This window comes from Canis lupus, chromosome 26, assembly GCF_011100685.1.
Source record: "Canis lupus familiaris isolate Mischka breed German Shepherd chromosome 26, alternate assembly UU_Cfam_GSD_1.0, whole genome shotgun sequence".
NCBI lineage: Eukaryota > Metazoa > Chordata > Mammalia > Carnivora > Canidae > Canis > Canis lupus.
Window position 1 is genome coordinate 30,338,800 of NC_049247.1, and position 24,624 is coordinate 30,363,423.

At 41.1% G+C, this 24,624-nt stretch overlaps 1 protein-coding gene across 2 annotated transcripts; it reads left to right on the top strand.

The window, feature by feature from the left end:
- Window positions 1-16: 16 nt before the first annotated feature.
- On the top strand, window positions 17-23,985 carry LOC119863913 (zinc finger protein 2 homolog). 2 transcript variants are annotated; one of them, XM_038575929.1, is made up of 5 exons: window positions 17-438; window positions 8,717-8,781; window positions 19,745-19,871; window positions 20,470-20,565; window positions 22,259-23,985. In XM_038575929.1, exons 1-5 carry the CDS (start codon window positions 156-158, stop codon window positions 23,818-23,820), a joined length of 2,133 nt encoding a protein of 710 aa, XP_038431857.1. In that variant the 5' UTR covers window positions 17-155; the 3' UTR covers window positions 23,821-23,985. The 2 variants fall into 2 exon arrangements, with proteins under 2 accessions (XP_038431857.1, XP_038431858.1); XM_038575930.1 differs by having other exon boundaries at window positions 298-484.
- Window positions 23,986-24,624: the final 639 nt, after the last annotated feature.

The window sequence follows — 24,624 nt, forward strand, 5'->3', positions numbered from 1 at the left end:
TTCACACAGCGGTCTTCGGGCTGCTCGTTTGTAGGGTGGTTGGGCTCTTGTGGCAGGGCGGTGAGCCCCGGGATCTGTCTCCGAGGCCGCGCTCCGCGCCCGCGGGTTCCAGGCCGCTGAGCCCGAGGCCAGCCTGAGTGTGTGGGGAGCACGTGATGGGGCGTGAGCGCAGCCCCCGACCTTGGTGGGGGCGCAAGGGGCTCCGCGGGCGTGACCGTGACCGTGGCCGCGCAGCGGGGAGTGCGAGGGCCTCCCCCCGGGGTCCCCCCTGCAGGCTGCCCCTGAGCCCCAGCAGCAGGACCCGCGCCCCTGGGCCTGGCCTGGGGCCCGGGAGGCTGCAGAGCCGCGCACGGCCGGGGGAACGCTGCCGAGGGCGCCTGGAGACCCCTGCCCCGAAGGTGCAGATGGAGACCCCTGCCCCGAAGCCCCGGGAGACAGGTACAGCGTCATCTCTGACTGTGGATGGGTACTGGAAGAGACGAAGGTGAATTTTCCTGCTGTGACATTCCGTACGGAAAACCCAGAGATGAGAGCTGTATGAATGCTGATGAGTCTCCCCTGCCCAAAGTTAAGCAAAGGAGTAACGCAAAATGCTTACGTGTATACCAAGGTCAAACACTGGCAAAATGTGAACTATGGTTTAAGGGAGCGGAGGTGTGATAAAACTGTCAAGTTAAGCAAGGACAATATTACTGTAAAAGCTAGAAGCGCGTTTAGCTGGGGGTGGTGGTGGTGGTGGTGGTGTAGGAAGATGAAGGAGGGAGAGATAAGAGAAATAGGTAAGGGCAGGGGCTATTTCCCGCGACACCGTTAGTATTCACGTTGTGACCTGTGTCCAGAATTCCGTGTATGGTCTCTTATTACTGTCCGTTCCGGGTGAGGTTCCTGCACGCCCTGGATTTGTGTTTCACCATCAAACAATTTTAAAGATCACACACGCATTAGGACCGCTATTACCAAACAAACAAAAACAAAAACAAACAAACAAAAAAAAAAACAAAACAAAACATAACGCGTTAGTGTGGATGTGGAGAAGTTGGAACCTTTGCCCTTGGTGAGAATGTAAAATGCTGCAGCCACTGTGGAGAGCAGTATGGAAATTCTTTAACTTTTACTTAAGAAATGAAAACTAGAACCACCATGTAATCTCTGGGTATATATCCCAAAGAATTGAAAGCAGGATCTGAAAAGAGATTATTTGCAGACCACGTTTATAGCAGGAGCAGTCGCAATAGCCAGGAGGTGGAAGCAACCCAAGTATCTAACCACAAACGGATGGATAAACAAACGGGTCTATCCGTACAATGCAATATGGCATTCAGCCTTAAAAAAGGAAGTTTGGACACATGGTACAACATGGATGAAGCTCGAAGACATTATGCTAACTGAAATAAGCCCTGCCTCAAAATAAGAGACACTGTATGATTCCACTTCTATTAGGTCCCTAAAGTAGTCAAATTCATAGAAAGTGGAATGGTGGTTGTCGGGGCTGGGAGGAGGGGGTGTGGGAAACTGTTGTTTAAGGGATGCAGAGTTTCAATTTTGCAAGATGAGAAAGTTCAGAAGATGGGTTGCACAACAATGTGAATATACTTAGCAGTACTGAATATACTTAGCAATGGTTAAAATGGTGAATTTTTTTGGTTATGTGTATCTTTACCACAATTCTAAAAAAATTTAAAGAATTTTTTAGGGTGATCAATAGTGTGATCAAAAGTTGAAAATACTCGGGGAGTCCACAGAACACTGAGTCACCTGGCCCTTTACATGCCCTGATGGGCCTCCTTTCTTGAGTTGGGGTTCTGATGGGCTCCCCTGGTGCAGGAAGATCATCTCTGAAAAGCTTATTCCTAAAACCCCTGCCTTGGGGTTTCTCTTCCTTCTGCCCGGAGGCTTGAGTCAGGAGCTCAGGGTCAGAGTTCTTCCAGGTATTTGGAGCAATGGTCCCAAGCCTGGATAACAGGACACCACATATCCATCCATCCATTCCCTGAGCACTTGTGTGGGGGGCACTGTGCTGGGGGCCTGCCCTCAGGACTGTGGTCCTGAATGACCAGTGGAAGGAGTGGCTGGCTCTGGGCCTGGCCGTAGGGGACCCACAGGTAGAGGGAATAGCATGTGCATATCCAAAGACAGTGACAAAGTCTGGGTAACTACATGGGTCATGGGGAGGTGGTCTCATGAGTCATACTGAGACTATCTCTGCTTTTTTGTAAAGAATTATCCAGTACAAGCAATGCATAGGTGCAGGGGAAGTGTTGGGAAAGCCAAACAAGCACAATATGCAGTAACCCGCCAAGTCCTAGAGAGAGCTCCTCTTAACTTTTTAGCAAACATTCTTGTGGGCTCTCCCAGTCATAGTATGCTAATTATCTCGATGATTATGTAATATAATACTTTCAAATTGGTAAGTCCCCTGGAATATTCACATAGGAACAATACCAAGCAAAGATCTAAAATGACCTCAGACGTCAGATTGATAGCTAACAATTTGAAAGTATTATTTCTCCCTATTAATAAGACCTCGTCCCACTTTCCAGCAACCATCCTATTCCTCCTTTTTGCCTTTGAACTCCTCGGAAAGGTTGTTTATGTCTGCCGTGCCTAACTACTCTCCTCCGGGTCTATCCTGAAGCTGCTCCAAGCAGGCTTCTACAAGAGTACCACAACTCTCCTTGTCAAATGCACCAGATAATTCTTTTTTTTCTTTTTTAATAAAATAATTTTTATTGGTGTTCAATTTACCAACATACAGAATAACACCCAGTGCTCATCCCATCAAGTATCCCCCTCAGTGCCCGTCACCCATTCACCTCCACCCCCCGCCCTCCTCCCCTTCCACCACCCCTAGTTTGTTTCCCAGAGTTAGGAGTCTTTATGTTCTGTCTCCCTTTCTGATATTTCCCACACATTTCTTCTCCCTTCCCTTATATTCCCTTTCACTATTATTTATATTCCCCAGATGAATGAGAACATACACTGTTTGTCCTCCTCCGATTGTCTTACTTCACTCAGCATAATACCCTCCAGGTCCATCCACGTTGAAGCAAATGGTGGGTATTTGTCATTTCTAATGGATGAGGAATATTCCATTGTATACATAGACCACATCTTCTTTATCCATTCATCTTTTGATGGACACCGAGGCTCCTTCCACAGTTTGGCTATTGTGGACATTGCTGCTAGAAACATCGGGGTGCAGGTGTCCCGGCGTTTCATTGCATCTGAATCTTTGGGGTCAATCCCCAGCAGTGCAATTGCTGGGTCGTAGGGCAGGTCTATTTTTAACTCTTTGAGGAACCTCCACACAGTTTTCCAGAGTGGCTGCACCAGTTCCCATTCCCACCAACAGTGTATGAGGGTTCCCTTTTCTCCGCATCCTCTCCAACATTTGTTGTTTCCTGCCTTGTTAATTTTCCCCATTCTCACTGGTGTGAGGTGGTATCTCATTGTGGTTTTGATTTGTATTTCCCTGATGGCAAGTGATGTGGAGCATTTTCTCATGTGCATGTTGGCCATGTCTATTGCACCAGAGAATTCTATGTTGCTTGATCCGTCCATCAGCACTGTCTTGCCTTGGCTGTGGGACAGCACCCCTCCTGGTTTTCCTCCTGCCTCCCGCCTCTCCGGGAATGCCTTGGTCTCCACTGCTGGACCCTCATCTCCCCCTGAGATGAGAGACCTCTCTCCCCAAGACTGGAGGGCCTCAGGGCTGGATCATGAGAAGCCTCCCATCTTCTCTAACTACACTCACTTTGAAGAAACCTTATCGAGCCTTGTGGTTTTCACTGGCACCCATGTGCTGCTGATGCTCAAATTTATGTCTTCTGCTTAGATTCCTGCTCGCAGCTTCAGGCTCACTACCTGACTGCCCACTTGGCTTGTCCATTTGGATGTCTAATGCCCCCCGGAACTTATCAAGTCTAAAAGGACTGATTGCTGCTCTCTGCACAGACCTCCTCTTCCCCCTGCACTCTTTCCCATCTTAACAAACGATCGTTCCCTACTTCCAGCCTATCATTCCAAAAACCTTTACTTCTTGACTCTGCCTTTTTTTGTTGTTGTTGTTACATCCCATATTCGATTCATTCACAAACACTATCACAAACTCTTTCTTCACAACGTGTCCAGACTCTGCCCCTTCTCAGCTTCTCCCTTGGACACCTTCTCTCCCTGAATTGTTGGCGTAACCCCTCCCTGGTCTCCTTGCTTCTACTGGTTCTGCCCTTAGCAACCAGATGATCCTGTTCCAGAATGAGCCTCACCATGGCCTGGGAGGTCCTGTGCCTTCTGGTCTCCAGTTCTGAGTTCCAAGCTCATCTGTCACTCCCTCCCTCACTCTGTTCTGGCCACAGCGGCCTCTTTTCTGTATCTGGAACTCACTAGGCATGCTTTCACTTAACAGTCCCTCTGCCAGGAATGCTTTTCCTCCAGATACCCATGTACCTATGTGGTTTGTCTTGTCGCTTAAAAAAAAAGATTTATTTATTTTAGAAAGAAAGAGAAAGCATGAATGGGGGTAGGGGCAGAGGCAGAGGTCTGGGCCTGGCATACAGTAGGCCCACAGGCAGAGGCAACAGCAATCTCAAGCAGACTCCACACTGAGTGCAGAGCTTGCCTCGGTGCTTGAGCCCACGATCCTGAGATCATGACCTGAGCCAAAACCAAGAGTCAGATGCTTAACCCACTGAGCTACCCAGGCTCCCCATGGAGCTAGTTTCTTTTAATTTTTATTTATTTATTTATTTATTTATTTATTTATTTATGATAGCCACACGGAGAGAGAGAGAGAGAGAGAGAGGCAGAGACACAGGCAGAGGGAGAAGCAGGCTCCATTCACCGGGAGCCCAACGTGGGATTCGATCCCGGGTCTCCAGGATCGCGCCCTGGGCCAAAGGCAGGCGCCAAACCACTGCGCCACCCAGGGATCCCGCTAGTTTCTTTTTAATCAACTTTTTGTCATATAACTTAGATACAATAAAATGGGGTGGCATGGAATGTGGTGTATAAATCTGTTCATCTACCACCCAATTTAAGACAGGGAATATTTTTAACCTCCCAGGAAGTTCCTTTATGCCTCTTTCTATTCAATTCCTAGTGTTCCTCACCTCAAGCAACTACCGGGCTGATTTCTGTTGTCATAGAACTTGCTTTAGAACTTCATGGATTGTGTGTCAACTATTCTTCAATTAAAAAGAGAGAGAGAAAGGGGATCCCTGGGTGGCTCAGTGGTTAAGTGTCTGCCTTCGGCTCAAGGTGTGATTCCTGAGTCCCAGAATCGAGTCCGCATCAGGCTCCCTGCATGGAGCCTGCTTCTCCCTCTGCCCGTGTCTCTGCTTCTCTGTGTGTGTCTCTCATGAATAAATAAATAAAATCTTTTAAAAAGAGAGAGAGAGAAAGGAAAGAAAAAAGAAAAGCAAAGTTCATGAAATTCAGGCATATTATATGTACCATTTTTCATCTGGCTTTTTAAATGTTTTCATTGAACTAAATGTCTCTCAGATTCTTCCATAGTACATGTGTATTAGCTCATTAATTTTTATTTCTCTGTGTTACTCCTTATATGAACATACCACGATTTATATATTTGTTCACTTGTCAGTGGGCATTTGAGTAGCTTCTAGTTTTTAGCCTCTATGAGTAAAGCTGCTGAGGTTATTTGCATACAAGCCTTTCTGTGGACATATATTTTATTTCTCTTGGGCAAACACCTAGAAAACTGGAATAGCTACTGGCTCATAGGACAGGCATATGTTTAACTTTGTAAAAAACAAAACAAAACAAAACAAAACTCTGAAACTTCTAAAGTGGCCGATTCACTTTACATTCCTGCTAACAATGTGCAGGAGTTATGTTTGCTCCAGGTCTTTGTCAACACTTAGTATTGTCAGTCTTTTTAATCTTAGCCCTTCTAATGGTATGGTGCTGACTCACGATATCTTTCATCTGGATTTTCCTGAGAGCTAATGATGGCTGATAGCTTCCTCTCATTTTATGAAGGCCTAAGTCCCTTGCCCATTTTTGGTTGGATTGGTTGATCTCTTGTTTTTGATCTATAAGAACTCAGTCTATATTCTAGATATAAGACCTTTATCATATATGTGTATATTTGTGTATATGTATGTGTCATCATGTATATGTTATGTATTGTTATATTTGTATTTATATATGTGTTATGTCTGCATTACCATATGTATAGTGAATATTTTCTTGCCATCTGTGGTTCGCTGTCTAAAGGACCCCCAGGGCCACTCTCAGGCTTGATGTTTCACTAGAAGGGCTTTCAAAGGACTCAAAAGTCTCGTGGTTAGTGTCTATCACACCAAAAGAATGCACAGTAAAATCAGCACAAGGAAAATGTGCATGAGGCAAAGTCTAGAAGAAACTATGCACAACCTTCCACATGTCCTCTCCCAGTGGAGTGGCAAGGGATGTATCTAATTTCCCCAGGAGTGAAGTGTGACATGTGCGAAGTATCAGCAACCATGGAAACTTACCCAAGTTTGGGTATCCAGTGTTTATATTGGAGGTCAGCCATGTAGGCATATGGCGCTGCATGGCTGACCTCAGTTACTAAAGATCCAGACCCTTAGATGGGAAGTAGGTGTTCACTATGAATCACAGTGTTAGTGTAAGCTATCTGGACAATCTGGCAAATGATGGCTCAAGGCCTTAGGCTTGCAAAAACACTCTTCTTATCCAACAGAACATTCTAGGAGCTCAGTGCCCAGGAGCTATCCAGGGGCCAGTTCTGAAAACATGCCTTTCTGAGGAATGTATAGGGCATGAGCAGACATAGAGTTAACCCTTCCCTACATGCTTGCCTTTTTATTATCTTAATGATATCTTTTTAAAAAAGATTTTATCCATTTATTCATGAGAGACACAGAGAGAGAGAGAGAGGCAGAGACACAGGCAGAGGGAGAAGCAGGCTCCGTGCAGGGAGCCCGATGCAGGACTCGATCCTGGGACTCCAGGATCACACCCTGGGCCAAAGACAGGCGCTAAACCGTTGAGCCACCCAGGGAGCCCCAATGATGTCTTTTATGGAGCATTTTTTTAATTTTGGCGATGTCCAATTTATCAACTTTAATAGTTAGTAATTTTTTTGTCCTAGTTAAGAATTCTTTGCCTACCATTAGGTAACAATGATTTCCTCCTATATTTTCTTCTGGAGACAATATAGTTTTAGCTTTTCTGTTTTTATCTACAATATAATTCAAATTAATTTTTTGTATGTAGTGAAGTAGAGGTTAAGAGTAGTCTTTTCCCCTGACAGTCATATCCGTAAGTATCCAACCAGGAGATAGAAACTGCATAGTAATATGAACAGGAAAAGTGTAGTATAAAAAATTTTTACAAAAAAAAATTTTTTTACTATGGCCTGGGATTGGAGTATTAAGGTTAGTAAGAAATAGGAAGACTCTCACATGCTATGACCTTGCTTATTTATTAATTTTTAAAGTTGTATTGTGGATTTCTTAGGTTTTTCTATGGAGAAAATCATGCTGACTGCAAATACAGTTTTTCTTCTCTCTTACTATCTGTGGTTTTATTTCTTTTTTCATGTTTTATTTCACTGACAAGGATTTCAAGTACAATGTAAAATAAAAATGATGAGAACAGACATCCTTGCCTAGTTCCCAATATTAGGGTAAAAGCATTGAATGTGTCATTATTTATTATGATGTGAATTATAGGTACTATTTGTAGATGCCATTTATCAATGGAGTAAGTTCATTACTGGTTTGCTGAACATTTTAATCATGAACTAGTGTAAAATTTTATCTAATGAATTTTTGCATCTATTAAGATATTTTGATTTTTCCCTTCATTCTCTTAATATGATCTTAATGTGGGCAGCCTGGGTGGCTCAGCGGTTTAGCGCCACCTTCAGCCCAGGGCCTGATCCTGGAGACCTGGGATCGAGTCCCACATCGGGCTCCCTGCATGGAGCCTGCTTCTCCCTCTGCCTGTGTCTCTGCCTCTCTCTCTCTCCTCTCTGTGTATTCTCATGAATAAATAAAAATAAAATCTTTAAAAAATATATGATCTTAATGTGATTAATTACATAAAATTCCTAATGTTAAACCAACTTTTTTTTTCCTAGGTTAAACTCTGCTGGAAAATATACACACACATACACCCACACATGCACACTCATACATGCATATACTTTTTTTTTTTCATGCATATACTTTTGATTTGCTGATATGTGGTAAGGATTTTTGTATCTGTTTTTCTGATATTGGTCTTTAATTGTCTTATAATTATTTGTCAAGTTTGGATAACAAGGTTGTGTTGGCCTCTAAAAGGAGTTAGGAAGCATTCCCTTTTTATTTTTCAATTTTCTGAGAGTTTGTGTATTTTGCCTTTAAATGTTTGATATCAGTCATTCATCATTGAAAACCACCTGGGCTTGGAATTTTCTTTATGAGAGGAGCCAGTCCTGAGAGAGAAGTGCTCCACACTGTCAATGCCTCATAGAGGTCAGAAAAGGCAAGAAACACAAGGGAAAAACCACATTCTTTCTTCACAGTATAGAGCTATACCTATATAGGGTATGTACGGGTCGTGTCCCTTGTGCCCCTGTTGGGAGTTGGGGGAGAGGTAAGCAGTCCTCTCTAGACAGCTCTGAGCCCTACAGGAGGAGGCACTCATGCGTGTTCTCTCTCTCTTCTCTTCTCGGTCTCTCTCTCTCTCTCTCTCTCTCCAGCTCTTCCTAGAGAAGAGGACATGGCCAAGACACAAGTAATGCTGAGGACTTTGCTTTCTTTGCAGGTAGGAGTTGGGGAGGGTGTGTTTATTCTTTCAGGAATTGACTGCTCTGACTTTTGCATGTTTATTCATTGGGGTTGTAATGTTTATTTAAAACCCAGTTCTGTGAATTTTTTGAGTAATTAAATTTTTGGATAAGTAATATGTGTACATAATTGAGAATTCAAACATACCAAAGGGTGAACAGAGAAATGCAAGTCTCCTACTTTTGCCCCCAGCCCTTCAGTTTTCCTCTCCAGACAACCTCATTTGTATCCTTTTAGAGATAATTTATTTATACATATGCAGTCATTTGAATTTGTATCCTTCATCCATTTCCTTTTTACCCAAGTGGTAGATGCTACACACACAGGTTATCACTTTGATTTCTTCTAGTGTGGTAAGATATATATAACATAAAATTTACCATTTTAACCATTTTTTAGCATGCACTCCAATGTGAATTAATTATATTCACAGTATTGTACACTTGTTGCCAATTATCACCACCAACCAGTTATCATCAAGCCAAACAGAACCTATATGAACTAAGAAATAGACATGCCTGGGTGGCTCAGTCTATTGAGCATCTGACTCTTGGTTTTGGCTCAGGTCATGTTCTCAGGGTCATGGGATCAAGCCCTGCGTTGGGCTCTGTGCTTAGTATGGAGTCAGCTTGAGATTCTCTCTCCCTTTCCCCTGCCCCTCACTCACTCTAAACAAACAAATAAAATATTTATAAAAATGAATACACTAAGAAATATTTCCTCACTATTAATATATATGTTGTAGTTTATATCAGAATTTAACTCCTTTTTATGGTGGAATAATATTTCATTGTATGCATATACTCCATCTGTTTATCCAGTCATCTGTTAATGGACACTTGAACCGTTTCTACTTGTTAGCTATTGTGAATTATGGTGTTGTGAATGTTGGTGTACAGATATCTGTCTGAATCCCTGTTTCCCATTCTTTGAGGCATATACCTAAGAGTAGAATTGCTGGGGCATATGGTAATTCTATGTTTAACCTTTTTAGAAAGCACCAAACTTCCACAGCAACTGTACCATTATACATTCTTACCAACTGTGCATAAATGTTTCAGTTTCTCCGTGTGTCACCAACACTTGGTATTTTTTGTTGCTTTTATTATAACCATCCTGGCAGATGTGAAGTAAAATTTCATTGTGGTTTTGATATGCATTTCCCTAACAACAAATGATGTTGAGCATCTTTTTGTGTATTATTGGCCATATACATACTATACATACTATATATACATATATATATTCTTTGGAGAAATGTCTATTTAAGTCTTTTGCCCATTTTTATTTTTAAAGATTTTATTATTTGTTTTAGAGAGAGAGTGTGTATGAGTGGAGGAGGGGCATAGGGAGAAGGAGAGAGAGAATCGCAAGCAGACTCCACACTGAGGACCCTGAGATCATGACCTGAGCTGAAATCAAGAGTCAGATGCTTAACTGACTGAGCCACTCAGGGGCCCCTGTCGATTTTTAAGTTGGGATTTTTTTTGGTGGTTGTTGATTTGTACATGTTCTTTACATATTGTAGATATTAAGTACTTACTACATATAGGATTTGCAAATATTTTCTCCCATTCTGTGGATTGCCTTTTTGCTCTCCTGATAGTATTCTTTGATACACAAAACTTTCAAATTTTGGTGAAGTCCAATTTATTTATTTTTTAATCTTATTGCCTGTGCTTCCAATATAGTACTTAAGAAACCATTGCCAAATCCATAGTCATGAAGATTGGCCTTTATGTTTTCTTCTGAACTTTATCGTTTTAGCTCTTAAATTTATGTCTTTCGTTCACTTTATGTTAATATTTATATAGCGTAAGGTAAGGGTCTGTCTTCATTCTTTTGCACATGGATATCCAGTTTTTCCTGCACTACCTATTGAAAAGATTGGTCTTTCCCCATTGAACAGTACTGGCACCTTTGTGAAAAATCAATTGGCCATAAAGGTGAGAGTTTATTTCTGGGCCGTCAGTGCCATTCCATTAGTTTAAATGTCTGTCCTTATACTGGTACCACACTGTTTTGATCTCTCCCGTTGTGCAATACTTTTCAAAATCAGGAAATGTGAGTCCTCCAACTTTTTCTTTTTTTAAGAGATTTTATTTATTTATTCATGAGAGACACAGAGTGAGGCAGAGACATAGGGAGAGGGAGAGGCAGGCTCCCTGTGGGGGGAGCTTGATGTGGGACTCAATCCCAGAACTCTGGGATTACAACCTGACCCAAAGGCAGGTGCTCAACCACTGAGCCACCTGGGTGCTCTTGTTCTTTTTCAAGGTTGTTTTAGTTATTCTGGTCTTCTTGCGATTCTGTATGCATTTTAGGAGAGGTTTTTCCATTTTTTCAAAAACATCATTGGGATTTTGAGAGGGATTGCATTGAATCTTTTATTACTTTCGGTGATATACACATCTTAGTGATATTAAATCTTCCAATCCATGAGAACAAGATGTCTTTCAGTTTCTTTTGGTCTTCTTTAATTTCTTTCAGCAGTATTTTGCAGTTTTCAGTGTACCAGTCTTATACCCCTTTGGTTAAATTTATTCCTAAGTGATTCTTTGATGTTATTGTAAATGGAATGACTTTTCTTTTTTTAAAATATTTTATTTATTTATTCATGAGAGACACAGAGAGAAGGCAGAGACATAGGCAGATGGAGAAGCAGGCTCCATGCAGGAAGCCCAATTTGGAACTCGATCCCAGAACTCCAGGATCATGCCCTGAGCCAAAGGCAGATGCTCAACTGCTGAGCCACCCAGGCATCCCTGGAATCATTTTTCTTAATTTCTTTTGCATATTTTTCATTCATGGTATGTTAAGATACAACTATTTTTTCTTTTTTAGAAAGTTAACTTATTAAAAAAAAGGAAAGAAAGTTAATTTAGTTAGGGGCACTTGGGTGGCTCAATTGGCTAAGCGGCCAACTCTTGATTTTGGCTCAGGTTGTGATCTCAGGGTCCTGGGATTGACCTGGCTCCAGGCTCAGTGGCGAGACTGCTTGAGATTCTCTTCCTCTCCCTCTGCCCCTACCCCCACCCACACTCATATGCACACACACATGCTCTCTCTTTCTCAAATAAAAAAAATTTTTAAAAAGAAAGCTCAGTTATTTAAACTAAAACCTAAAATGAACAGTTCATCCATTTCTCCCACCCCTCCCCACCCACCTCTGGCAACTGCTGATTTGTTCTTTGTATCTATAAGCTTGGTTTTTTTTTTAATTTATTTTCCACATATAAAACAGATAATTTGGTATTTGTTTTTGCCTAACTTATTTCGCCTACCATAATTCCCTCCAGATCCATCCATGCTGTCATGAATGGCATTGTGTGGATTTTTTTATGGCTGAGGAATATTCTGTTGAATATATGCACTACATCTTTATCCATTCATCTATTGATGGACATTTAGATTGCTTATGTATATTGGCTGTTGTAGATAATGATGCAGTGGACACAGGGGTATAGATACCTTTTTGAGCTAATGCTTTTGTTTTATTTGGATAACTACCCAGAAGTGGAATCACTGTATCCTATGGTAGTTCTACTTTTAACTTTTTGAGAAACCTTCATACTGTTTTCCACAATGGCTGCACCTATTTACATTCCCATTAACAGTGCACAAGGGTTCCCTTTTCTCCACATCCTCCACCACACTTGTTATTTCTAGTTTTTTTTTTTATAATAGCCATTCTAACATGTGTGAGATGATAGATCCTTGTGGTCTTGATTTGCATTTTCCTGATGATTAGTTATATAGAGCATCTTTTCATGTAACTGTTGTCCATCTATATGGTTTTTTTTTTTTTTCATCTATATGGTTTTGGAAAAATGTCTACTCAGATTTTCTACCCATATTTTAATCTGATTATTTGTTTTTTTTTTTTTTTTACTATTGAATTGAATGAGTTCTTTATATATTTTGGATATTAGTCCCTTATCAAATATATATTTGCAAATATTTTCTCTCATTCTGTAGGTTGCATTTTCATTTTGTTGATGCTTTCCTTTGCTATACAGAATTTCTTTACTTTGATGTAGCCCCACCTGTTTATTTTTGCTTTTGTGATTTTTGCTTTTGGTGTCAGATTCAAATGTTTTCTTCTAGGAGTATTAGGGTTTCAGGTGTTAATTCAAGTCTTTGATACTTTTTTAGTTAACTTTTGTGTTATGAAGTAAGATGGTGGTTCAATTTCATTCTTTTGTGTGTGGCTATCCAGTTTTCTCAGCACCATTTATTACAGACTGTCCTTTCTCCCATTGTATTTTCTTGGTACCTTTGTCATAAATTTATTGACCATATATGCATAGGTTTATTTATGCTTATATTCAGTTCCACTGATCTATTTGTCTGTTTTTATGCCAATACCATACTGTTTTAATTACTGTAGCTTTTTTGTTTGTTTTGTTTTTGTAATATAGTTTGAAATCAAGGAGCACAGTGCCTCTAACCTATTCTTTCTCAACATTGCTTTGGCTATTTGGGGTATTTTATGGTGTCATAGAAATTTTAGGATTGTTCTATTTCTGTGAAAATAGAATTTTCACGTTGAAATTTTGATAGGAATTGCATGGAATCTGTATATTGCTTTGGGTGGTATGGCCATTTTAGCAATATTAAATTAAATTATATTCTTACAGTCTATGAGCACAAAATATCTTTCCATTTATTTGTGTCTTCTTTAATTTCTTAGTGTCTCATAGTTTTCTTTTTTTTTAATTTTTTTTAATTTATGATAGTCACAGAGAGAGAGAGAGAAAGAGAGGCAGAGACACAGGCAGAGGGAGATGCAGGCTCCATGCACCGGGAGCCCGACGTGGGATTCGATCCCGGGTCTCCAGGATCACGCCCTGGGCCAAAGGCAGGCGCTAAACCGCTGCGCCACCCAGGGATCCCTGTCTTATAGTTTTCAATACACACATCTTTCACCTCCTTGGTTAAATTTATTCCTAGCTATTTTATTCTTTTTGATGTGATTGTACATGGGATTATTATCTTAATTTCTCTTACTGATAGTTTATTATTATTGTATAAAAACACAAGAGACTTTTTTTGTGCTGATCATGCTTAACTGAATTTATTATTTCTAACAGTTTTTTGAAGGCATCCTTAGGGTTTTCTATATATAGTATCATGCATTTGCAAATAGTAACAGTTTTATTCCTTCCTTTCCAATTTGGATACGTTTTATTTCTTTTTCTTGCCCAGTTTTTCTGGCTAGGACTTCTAGTACTGTGTTGAATAAAGTGATACGAATGGGCATCCTTGTCTTGTTCCAGATCTTAGAGGAAAGGCTCTTAGCTTTTCGACATTAAATGTGATGTTCCCTCTATACCCACTTTGTTGAGAGTTTTTATGATAAACAGATGTTGAATTTTATCACATGTTTTTTCCTGCATCTGAAATAGAACAAATTTTTCTGTGTTAATTTTATATCCTAAAACTATGGTGACTTTTTAAATGAAATCATTAGAGGTTTCTACATATCAGATCATGTCATCTGCAAAGCTTTTAGTTCTTCCTTTCCAATTTGGATACATTTCTTTTTCTTGCCTAATTGCTTTCTCTAGAATGTGCAGTAGTATGCCGAATAGAAATGGCAAGAGTGGCATTCTTGTCTTATTCCTCATCTTAGAGGATAAACCTTTCAGACTTTTACTATTTTTTTTTTTTACTATTAAGTATAATGTTAGCTGTTGATTTTTCACATATGACCTTTACCATGTTGAGGAAATTCCCTTCTATTCCTAGTTGTGTTTTCACCATGAAAGGGTGATAGATTTTCTTACATCCTTTCTCTGATTCAGTTAAGATCTCATGTTATTTTCTTCCTTCATTCCATTAATATGGTGTGATATGTTGTTTGTTTTTTGTATGTTGAGCCACCCTTACATCTTGGGATTAATACCACTTAGTAATGTTATAGTCCTTGTAATATACTCCTGAATATACAAGAACCAGTTTGGGGACTATCTGTTCAACCTGTTATTTGTTTTTAAATGAAAGTGGTTTTTGAACAGAAGCAAAGGTAATTTTATAATTTTAGCTTTGTAAAGTTCTTTTGGCCTGAGTTTTCTTACAGATGAATTTTTGTGTCTTTTTTTAGCAAAGTAAAAAATGTCATTTTGCATTTTGGTTAATTTTATCATATATTTACAAAGAATATATGCCATTTTAGTAATCGGTCTTCTTATGTTTCAGTAAAATTTTATAGTTTTTTTTCCTGAAAGACATTTTATCCAGGATTTTTATTTGTTCTCAGATGGAAGATCACTTTTGGATACTCAATCAGTCAATTACTAGAAACTGAATTCTAGCAAACTTTTTAATCTTTGCCAATTTAACAGGTAAAGGGAAAAAGTAACTCCTTTAATTTCCACTTCAGATTTTCTTTAGTATAGTTGAACATCTTTTTATATATTTTTCTTTTTAAAATTTATTTATTTATTTATTTATTTATTTATTTATTTATTTATTTATTTATTTTAGAGAGACAGCATGCAAGCAGGGAGGGGGAAAAGGGAGAGAGAGAATCCTTAAGCAGGCTCCCCACTGAGTATGAAGCCTAACACAGGGCTTGATTCTAGATCTGAGCTGAGTCAAAATCAAGAGTTGGACACTTAACCAACTGAGCCATCCAAGCGCCCATAACTTTTCATATATTTATTAGCCATTTGAATTTCTTCTGTGAATCACTCATATTTTATGTCCATTTTAATTTTTTTATTCTTATGAATTTATAAGAACTTTTTACATAGTAATATCAATCCTTTGAAAATAATAGATACTGCAAATTCTTTTTCCCAGTTGGGAAAATTCAACTTTTTTTTTAGGTTGTATAGTTTTGTTTTCAAGTATGCCTCTGGTTTTAGAATGGATCCTGACCTTGGTGTCAGCCTCCTCCAAGGTTACTCTTTTCAAAAGGCTGAAACTATTGTGACTATTGTAGCTTTAATTAATTATTTATTTTTTTATGATAGTCACAGAGAGAGAGAGAGAGAGGCAGAGACACAGGCAGAGGGAGAAGCAGGCTCCATGCACCGGGAGCCCGATGTGGGATTCGATCCCGTGTCTCCAGGATCGGGCCAAAGGCAGGCGCCAAACCGCTGCGCCACCCAGGGATCCCCTATTGTAGCTTTAAAAACTAATATATTGAGGGATCCCTGGGTGGCGCAGCGGTTTGGGCCTGCCTTTGGCCCGGGGCGCGATCCTGGAGACCCGGGATCGAATCTCACATCGGGCTCCCGGTGCATAGAGCCTACTTCTCCCTCTGCCTGTGTCTCTGCCTCTCTCTCTCTCTCTCTGTGACTATCATAAATAAATAAAAATTTAAAAAAAAATTAAAAAAAAATTTTAAAAATCTAATATATTGGGATCCCTGGGTGGCTCAGCAGTTTAGCGCCTGCCTTCGGCCCAGGGCATGATCCTGGAATCCCAGGATCGAATCCCATATCGGACTCCATGCATGGAGCCTGCTTCTCCCTCTGCCTGTGTCTCTGCTTCTCTCCCTCTCTCTTTGCCTCTCATTAATAAATAAATAAAAACATTAAAAAAAACTAATATATTTTGGCCTTAAGAATGGCTTGAAGGGGTGTCTGGGTAGCTCAGTTAGGTATCCAACTCTTGATTTTAGCTTAGATCATGAAGCTTGGGGGGTTCATGATCTAAGCTTAGGGTTGTGAGATCAAGCCCCACGTCAGGCTCCATGCTCAGCTTAAGATTCTCTCTTTCCTTCTCCATCTCCCCCTCCCCCACCCCGGCTTGCACTCTCTCTCTCTCTCTCAAAAAAAAAAAAAAAAAGGTATACGGTGAGTATCTTCTTTTTATTTTTTCCAGATGATTAACCAGTTGTCTAGTACCATTTTTGAATGATCTGTTTTCCTTGTTGCCTAAAACGGCCATGTATGCATCTAAATCAGCACCCATTTCCAGGCCATCTAGGCTGCCTGGTTTCATGAATATAATGTTGTTTTAATCATCATGGTTTTGGACCAATGCCCAATTGGGCAAGTTTCCCTCATTTGGCTTCTTTTATTAAAAACAAAACCAAACAATAGCCCCCCAAAATCAATTTTTTCACATTTAGTAGGTCTTATTCCTGGCAGTCATTATTAATATTCTCCTGATGAGCCTATAGTCAAATATTTAGAAAAATGTATGCTCAACAAAATATTTTTCATTATAGTACTCAATTACTGAAAGTTTCTGTTCTTTCATTACATTTTTTTCTTAATGAAAAATCAACACACAAATATACAATGTTGGTCTCCCTCTGTGATCTTGCCTGAAGAATTTATTCTTCAAATACATGGGTAAAGGAGAGACCCCTTTAAAAATGTCTTTTTTAAATTTTTATTTATTTATGATAGAGAGAGAGAGAGAGAGAGAGAGAGGCAGAGACATAGGCAGAGGGAGAAGCAGGCTCCATGCACCGGGAGCTCGACGTGGGATTCGATCCCAGGTCTCCAGGATCGCGCCCTGGGCCAAAGGCAGGCGCTAAACAGCTGCGCCACCCAGGTATCCCTAAAAATGTCTTTTTAAAGATGTTTTTAGATACTGAATTTCCAGAAGGAATTATCATGAACAAGACAATTTCTCATATGTGTCTTACATATTTAACCAGAAGCAAAAAATCAATTTACAACCAAACCAAACGTCACTGTCTCCATTTAAATCTTTAAATGGATTTTTTAACTCTCAAAGTCTGCTGCCCACATGGGTAGAGATTTTGTTTGAAGAACAGGTGGTTTTTTAAAAACAGTTATGTTGCATATTCATCCTTTCATGACTCATTAATGAAAATCATTTAAAACTATTAATAGGCACTTTTAGCTTTTTACTTTTGCATAATCAGGTTATAAAATTTTATTATAAATTAAAAATATCTTTAAAAAATTCTCAAGTTGATTAGCTGCAAAAATTCAAAGCCTTCAGTATTTAGTTGAGTTCATTTCTCATTACCGTGATAGCATTGCAGCTTGTAATTGTTGGACAAATTAAACCAGACAAAGGAGAATATGGTGTTTACTTAGGCATTCTCTGACTAGCTTGGGGGGACAGGCTCTCAGCTGGTGAACAGGGTGCTTTTGTCCCTTTGCCCCCTTGTGTTCTGGGATTGCATGGGTGTCTGCTTCAGTGACTGGAGCTCTGAGGTAGCTGCTACCTTGGTCGGATCTCTCAGGCTTTGTCCTCTCACGGCTTTGGTGAGGATGCCCTGCTATAATGTGACTCAACCCTCAAACCTGGTCTGGCCCCCTGGCCTCTGCTGCCCTGGCCCATGGGTGACATCAGTGGATCTTCTTTGGTGAGGAGGCTCCATTCATGGCAAGGTGGGCACCACCACTTGTAGAATCTCTGTCTCATGGAGAAGAGTCCCCACTGCCCATGGGGTCTCCAGCTGTGGTGATGAACCTACCCTTACCTGAGGAGTTCTGTCCATGGGGTCTCCAACTCTATGGGGGGAGGGCATATCCTCCAGTGATGACCCAGCTTTGCCCTTGACTTCCTCTTTCCCTCTCACTCTGTTCTGACAACTTGGGTATTCAGACCTGAAAAACCAACATTGGAAGTTGGAGGCAAAGAGTGGTCCTGAGATCCCAGGAGTGGATAAGCCTAGGGGGATCCCAAAGAGGGGAGGAGAGGGATCTGACAGGGTGTAGGATGAAGGACTGTGGACCCCAATCATTTAAGGAGGAGAAAGATGGGGAGGACACTAAACAGGAAGGGCTAGGACAGTGTGCTGCATGTGGGTGGAAGAATAAGAGTGAAGGGCAGCCCTGGTGGCGCAGCGGTTTAGCGCCGACTGCAGCCTGGGGTCTGATCCTGGAGACCTAGGATCGAGTCCCACGTCAGGCTCCCTGCATGGAGTCTGCTTCTCCCTCTGCCTGTGTCTCTGCCTCTCTCTCTGTGTCTCTATGAATAAATAAATAAAATCTTTTTTAAAAAAAGAATAAGAGTGAAGACGTACACAGTGGAGACAGTGCCACAAACAAGCTGTCCTTCAGCATCATTCTGCACATCCCAGCACCTAGTTCCCCTGTCTGCTCTGCCCCAGCCAGCCTTCCTTCCAGTTACTCTTTTGTCCTATTCCAAGTAATTTAAGAGACATACTTCCTCTTTATCTATCTCTTCATCTTAAAAACAACATCCCTCTCCCCCTCCTTCAAATATCATCTCTACCCTGGAATCTGTAGGAATCTTCTTGCTCTTTATGGTCTTACCACATATATCCCAAACACTAGACCATTCAAATGCACAATGTTTGAACTCTGTTAATCATGGCTTAAACAACAGAAATTCATTCTCTCACAGTTCTGGAGGCTGAAGGTCCAAGATCAAGGTGCCATCAGGGTTTATGGTGAAAGCTCTCCTCCTGGCTTGTAGAGGGCCACTTCTCTCTGTGTCCTTACATGGCTTTTCCTCTGTGTGCATGCACTCGTGTCTCCTCTTCTTCTTACAAGGACCCATCAGATTAAGGCCTCACCCTTATGACCTCATTTAACCTGAACTGTCTCTTTAAAGGCTCTATCTATAAATACAGTCACATTGTGGTTTGGAGGTTCAACAGATGGCTTGAGGGGAAGAGTATAATTTCGATCTCTAACCCTGAATAAATACATATTCCGTGGATTTAACTACAGCTTGCTTCTTTGCTCTTGACTTCACATTCCAGAGATTCGCTCAACTGTCTATAGCTGTCATCAGTCATCTAGAATTTTTTACTGCACAAACTAGAACTTCCAGGAGAATATTAGAGTAGCAGACTCAGTGTTGCTGTCCTGTTCCTGTTTGAACCAGATGTACTAATGTCTTGTGTTCAGCATGCTATAAGCCAATAATTTCTTGGTATATACTTTCCCCTGCCTGTTGGGATGCTGCACCCTGTGATGCACTGTGCATGGTATGTCCACTGCCAAACACTGCCTCTTGTAACGTCTCAGGACCCAGTGACATTCCAGGATGTGGCTGTAGAATTCACTCAGGAAGAGTGGGAGCACCTGGGCACTACTCAGAAGGCACTGTACCGAGAAGTCATGCTGGAGAACTACAGGAGCCTGGCCTCCCTGGGTAAGAGTGGCCCTGGGCCCATCCTGAGCACTGGCCTGGGGAGGAACACGAGGCAGCACCCTGGGAGGGTTGGGGGACACAAGTGCCTTCTGCTCAGGTTGTCTGCTTAACTGCTGCGAAGAGGGGAGATGTTAAGTAATTGAACTTGGTAAGTGATCATTTTTTTTATTAAATAAACACAGATAAAATAGATTATAATGAAAATATGTGAGATTTTAAAAGATGCAATAGAGACTGGAAAGGGGTTTTAGAGTCTGAGAGGCACAGTCCACTAACAATGCTTGAAGGCCTGTGCACACCTACCCTGCCAATATGAGTTGGTGAATGAGGATTCTGCTCTCTCTTCTCTGTCCAAACCATGAATCCCAAGACCCTGAGGCCTCTGAGCCACAGGACCATATTTTGATGTTCAGAGGACATAGGCTTAGGGTGTTTCCACTGCTTGTTCTCTGTGTGGCAGGGAGCAGGAGGCTAAGGCTGCCCCTACCCCCACTCTGGGGTCATCCATCATTCCCTGAAGACAGGGAAATAGCAGCAGGGTCCTGGGCATATGCTTGTCACTGGCTCAACACTTGTACCTCTTGTCTTCCCTGAGCAGGGTGCCAGGATTTCAAGCCTGATGTGATCTCCCAGCTGGAGCAAGGCAGATCACCATGGATGGTGTGGAGGGACATCCCTAGAGACCCCTCTCCAGGTGAAGAGATGGGAAGGGGGCCCAGGAGCTCATGCAGAAGGCTGTTCAGGAAGCCAGTAGTTTCTAGAAGTGCAGGAGAAATCCCAAGATAAATTAGGGCTACCTGGAGAATAATCCCTGCACGGAAGCCACATCCTGCCTCTCCCGTTCCTCTCCTGCACAAGTCCGGGCCCTGCAGGGAGTGTACTGCCTGCCTGGGACCCTTCCCAGTTGCACTGGCTTCCTTCTTCCCTTCTCTCAGATGTACCTCCTCCCCCATCCTGCCAGGGGTTCTGTCCTCTCTAGAGAAGCCCCTCAGTGGCCGGTGATGCCACTTTCACCTCCCTCCTCTTTCTTGCCATCTGTTCGATCACCATTCCTTTCCTCTTAATCTACCTTGAATATTAGGTAAATCTACTAGGAATGGCCTGGTAAACACATCCACCACCTGCTGGAATCCACACTGTGGTTTTCTGCTTCCTGCTGCATTCAGCCTCAGCAGGACTTCCCATGATCACTCTCCACATCAGTCAACTCCTCTGTTTCTTGTCTTCTCACACCCCCTCACTGTGTTGGATTCCGCCTGAGTCCTTTATCCCACTTGCTAACTCTGACCCCAACTTAATTCAATAGTGACCATGGGTTGCCTCTGATAGTAGGAGAATGGGACCATCCTTACAGACCTGGTGATTTGGCATTGCTGAGAAGTTAACTGTGGCAGCTTACAAAATGGGCAAGAACTGCTGGGGATTTACCCCAAAGATACAGATGCAATGAAATGCCGGGACACTTGCACCCCAATGTTTATAGCAGCAATGTCCACAATAGCCAAACTGTGGAAGGAGCCTCGGTGTCCATCGAAAGATGAATGGATAAAGAAGATGTGGTTTATGTATACAATGGAATGTTACTCAGCTATTAGAAACGACAAATACCCACCATTTGCTTCGACGTGGATGGAACTGGAGGGTATTATGCTGAGTGAAATAAGTCAGTCGGAGAAGGACAAACATTATATGATCTCATTCATTTGGGGAATATAAAAAATAGTGAAAGGGAATAAAGGGGAAAGGAGAAAAAATGAGTGGGAAATATCAGAAAGGGAGACAGAACATGAGAGACTCCTAACTCTGGGAAGCGAGTGCAAAGGGAGGTGGGTGGGGGTGACTGGGTGACGGGCACTGCAGGGGGCACTTGATGGGATGAGCACTGGGTATTATTCTATATCTTGGCAAATTGAACACCAATAAAAAATAAATTTATTAAAAAAATGGGCAAGAGAAGAGGTTGGAGGCTGAGATATTAGTGGTGACATTTCATAGTGACCTAGGCACATAGTGGGTTATATTATGATCTGTTTCTCTTCTGCTATCCTTATTCTAGTGATTCCCCTCATTACTGCCCTCTTGTCCATTCTTAGGTCCCTGTTTTCACCCTTCAGTGATTCTAGAAAGGCAGTCCTCACTTGTAACTTACCTCAGGTGTCACTTACCATCACCCCTATAACCACTTGCATGTCCCTGTTCACGTCTTCCTTGCTCCCGTCCACAGTGGCTCTTCGCTTACGTGACATTTGAAATCAGTCAAAGCACCATACCTCTGTTTGGGGAATCAGAGAATAAAAACAATAGTAACATATTATATGTAGCTTTGACTAGCTCACACTTTGTATTTCTCTAAAAGGTCAAATATCTTCCACTTTTATTTCTTTCAGACCAAGAGACCAGATCTAGAACTGCAAAGTCAAATTTGAAGCAACTAATTTCTGAAGAATTTTCCCAGGGCATGGTAATCAACAAAGGTAAAAGGAATGGAATCTGTTACTCCACCAGAGAAGTCCTAGAATCTCTTAGTTGTTTAGAGAGCCATCCAGGGCAGATGGCATTTACCCGTAAGAAAATCCTGACTCAGGAGAACATTCTTGAAGATGCTGGATTTGAGTGTGGACAGCAGTCAGACTTTGTTACTCAAAGCACAATTCCTTCAGGGAAAACAAAGTATAAAGATGACAGTTATGGCAGCAGCTTTTCACATAACCTAAATCTAAGTAATCATCAGAGAATCTACACATGTGAAAAGCTATACAAATGTGATCAATGTGGGAAAGACTTTAGCTGTGGTCTGGATCTCACTCAACACCAGAGTACACATACTGGAGTTAACTCATACCTTATTAGATACCAGAAATTTGGTGCTAGAGAAAAGCCCTTCAAATGCAGAAATTGTGACAAATCTTTTAGCAGGGGTACACACCTTATACAACATGAAAGATGTCACACAGGAGAGCGACCATATGAGTGTAATGTATGTGGGAAGTCCTTCAGCTGGGACTCGTCCCTTATTCTACATCAGAGAACTCATACTGGAGAAAAACGCTATGAGTGTAGTGAATGTGGGAAGGCCTTCAGCCAAAGTACATGCCTCACACAGCATCAGAGGATTCATACAGGAGAGAAACCTTATGAATGTAATCAGTGTGGGAAGACCTTTAGCCAAAGTTCACATCTAACTCTGCATCAGAAAACTCATACTGGGGAGAAACCCTATGAATGCAATCAGTGTGGCAAAGCCTTTATTCAGAGCATTCAACTTACTCTGCATCTAAGAACTCATTCTGGAGAGAAACCTTATGAATGTACTGAATGTGGTAAGACCTATAGTCATAGCTCATCCCTAATGCAGCACAAGAGGATTCATACTGGAGAAAAACCCTTTGAATGTAAAGAATGTGGGAAAGCCTTTACCCAGAGCATTCAGCTTACTTTACATCTGAGAACACATACTGGAGAGAAACCCTATAAATGTACTGAATGTGGCAAAGCCTATAGTCATAGGTCATCCCTTATTCAACATAAGAGGATCCATACTGGAGAAAAACCCTTTGAATGTAATGAATGTGGGAAAGCTTTCCGATGGAACACACACCTTACTCAACACCAGAGAATTCATACTGGAGAGAAACCTTACAAGTGCAAAAAATGTGACAAATCTTTCAGCAGAAGTACACACCTTAATCAACATCAGAGAATTCATACTGAAGGGAAACCCTACAAGTGTAACGAGTGTGGGAAGACTTTTGGTCAGAGTGTGTATCTGATTCAACATCAGAGGATGCATACTGGAGAAAAACCCTATCAATGTGAGGAATGTGGAAAGGCCTTCACTGTAAATGCATACCTTGTTCAACATCAAAGGATTCACAAGAGAAATAAACCTTTATTATGTGCCAGTCACAAAGAAATTCTGACTGGAGAGAAATTCAACAAATGTATTTAATGTGGGAAAATTTTCAGCATAAGCACAGGCATTCCTCAACATGAATAAATTAATAAAAGAGAGAACTCCTATAAATATAACTGTGGAAAATATTTCACTTCTACCATGCCACAAATGCTAGAATACTAATATGTTCATCATAAAGAAAACTAAGAAAGTGGAAAATGTGTGAAATGTTTTAATGTAATATGACCTCTTACTATAAGTTTAAAAAATATATTTTATTTATTTATTCATGAGAGACACAGAGAGAGAAGCAGAGACACAGGCAGAGGGAGAAGCGAGCTCCTTTCAGGGAGCCCAATGTGGGACTTGACCCCCAGGCCCAGGATCAGGACCCAAGCTGAAGGTAGACACTCAACCACTGAGCCACCCAGGCATCCCATCTCTTACTATAAGTTAAAGGAAAAATACTGAGGAGAACCTTATAAATAACATCTTTAAAACCACAAAGTTTCACATGAAAGTTAAATCTTCTTATATATCATGCTGAATTTCTAGAAAAGTTGTAGGAATAATGTGTTGAATCTATAAATGATGTTATATATAAGGAGGCCTCATTCTACATATACAGAGCTTTAAATACTGTAGATCATGGGCTAAATCCAACCTGCACCTTTGTTATAAATAAAATTTTATTGGCACAGTCACATCTATGTGTTTATGTAAACAATAGAAATGTATTATCTCACAGTTTCGGAGGCTTATGTCCAAGATCAGGTGTTGGCATGTTTGTTTTCTTCTGAGTCTCCTTTCCTTGGCTTGGAGATGGCTGTCTTCTTGCTGTGTCCTTATGTGCCCTTT

Bases quoted from the DNA above. Each gene is read 5' to 3' on its own strand.
- LOC119863913 (XM_038575929.1), top strand. From the start codon at position 156: ATGGGGCGTGAGCGCAGCCCCCGACCTTGGTGGGGGCGCAAGGGGCTC. The intron at 19,872-20,469 runs GTAAGAGTGGCC...TTCCCTGAGCAG, and splicing joins CAGGAGCCTGGCCTCCCTGG to GGTGCCAGGATTTCAAGCCT. The intron at 20,566-22,258 runs GTGAAGAGATGG...TATTTCTTTCAG, and splicing joins CCCTAGAGACCCCTCTCCAG to ACCAAGAGACCAGATCTAGA.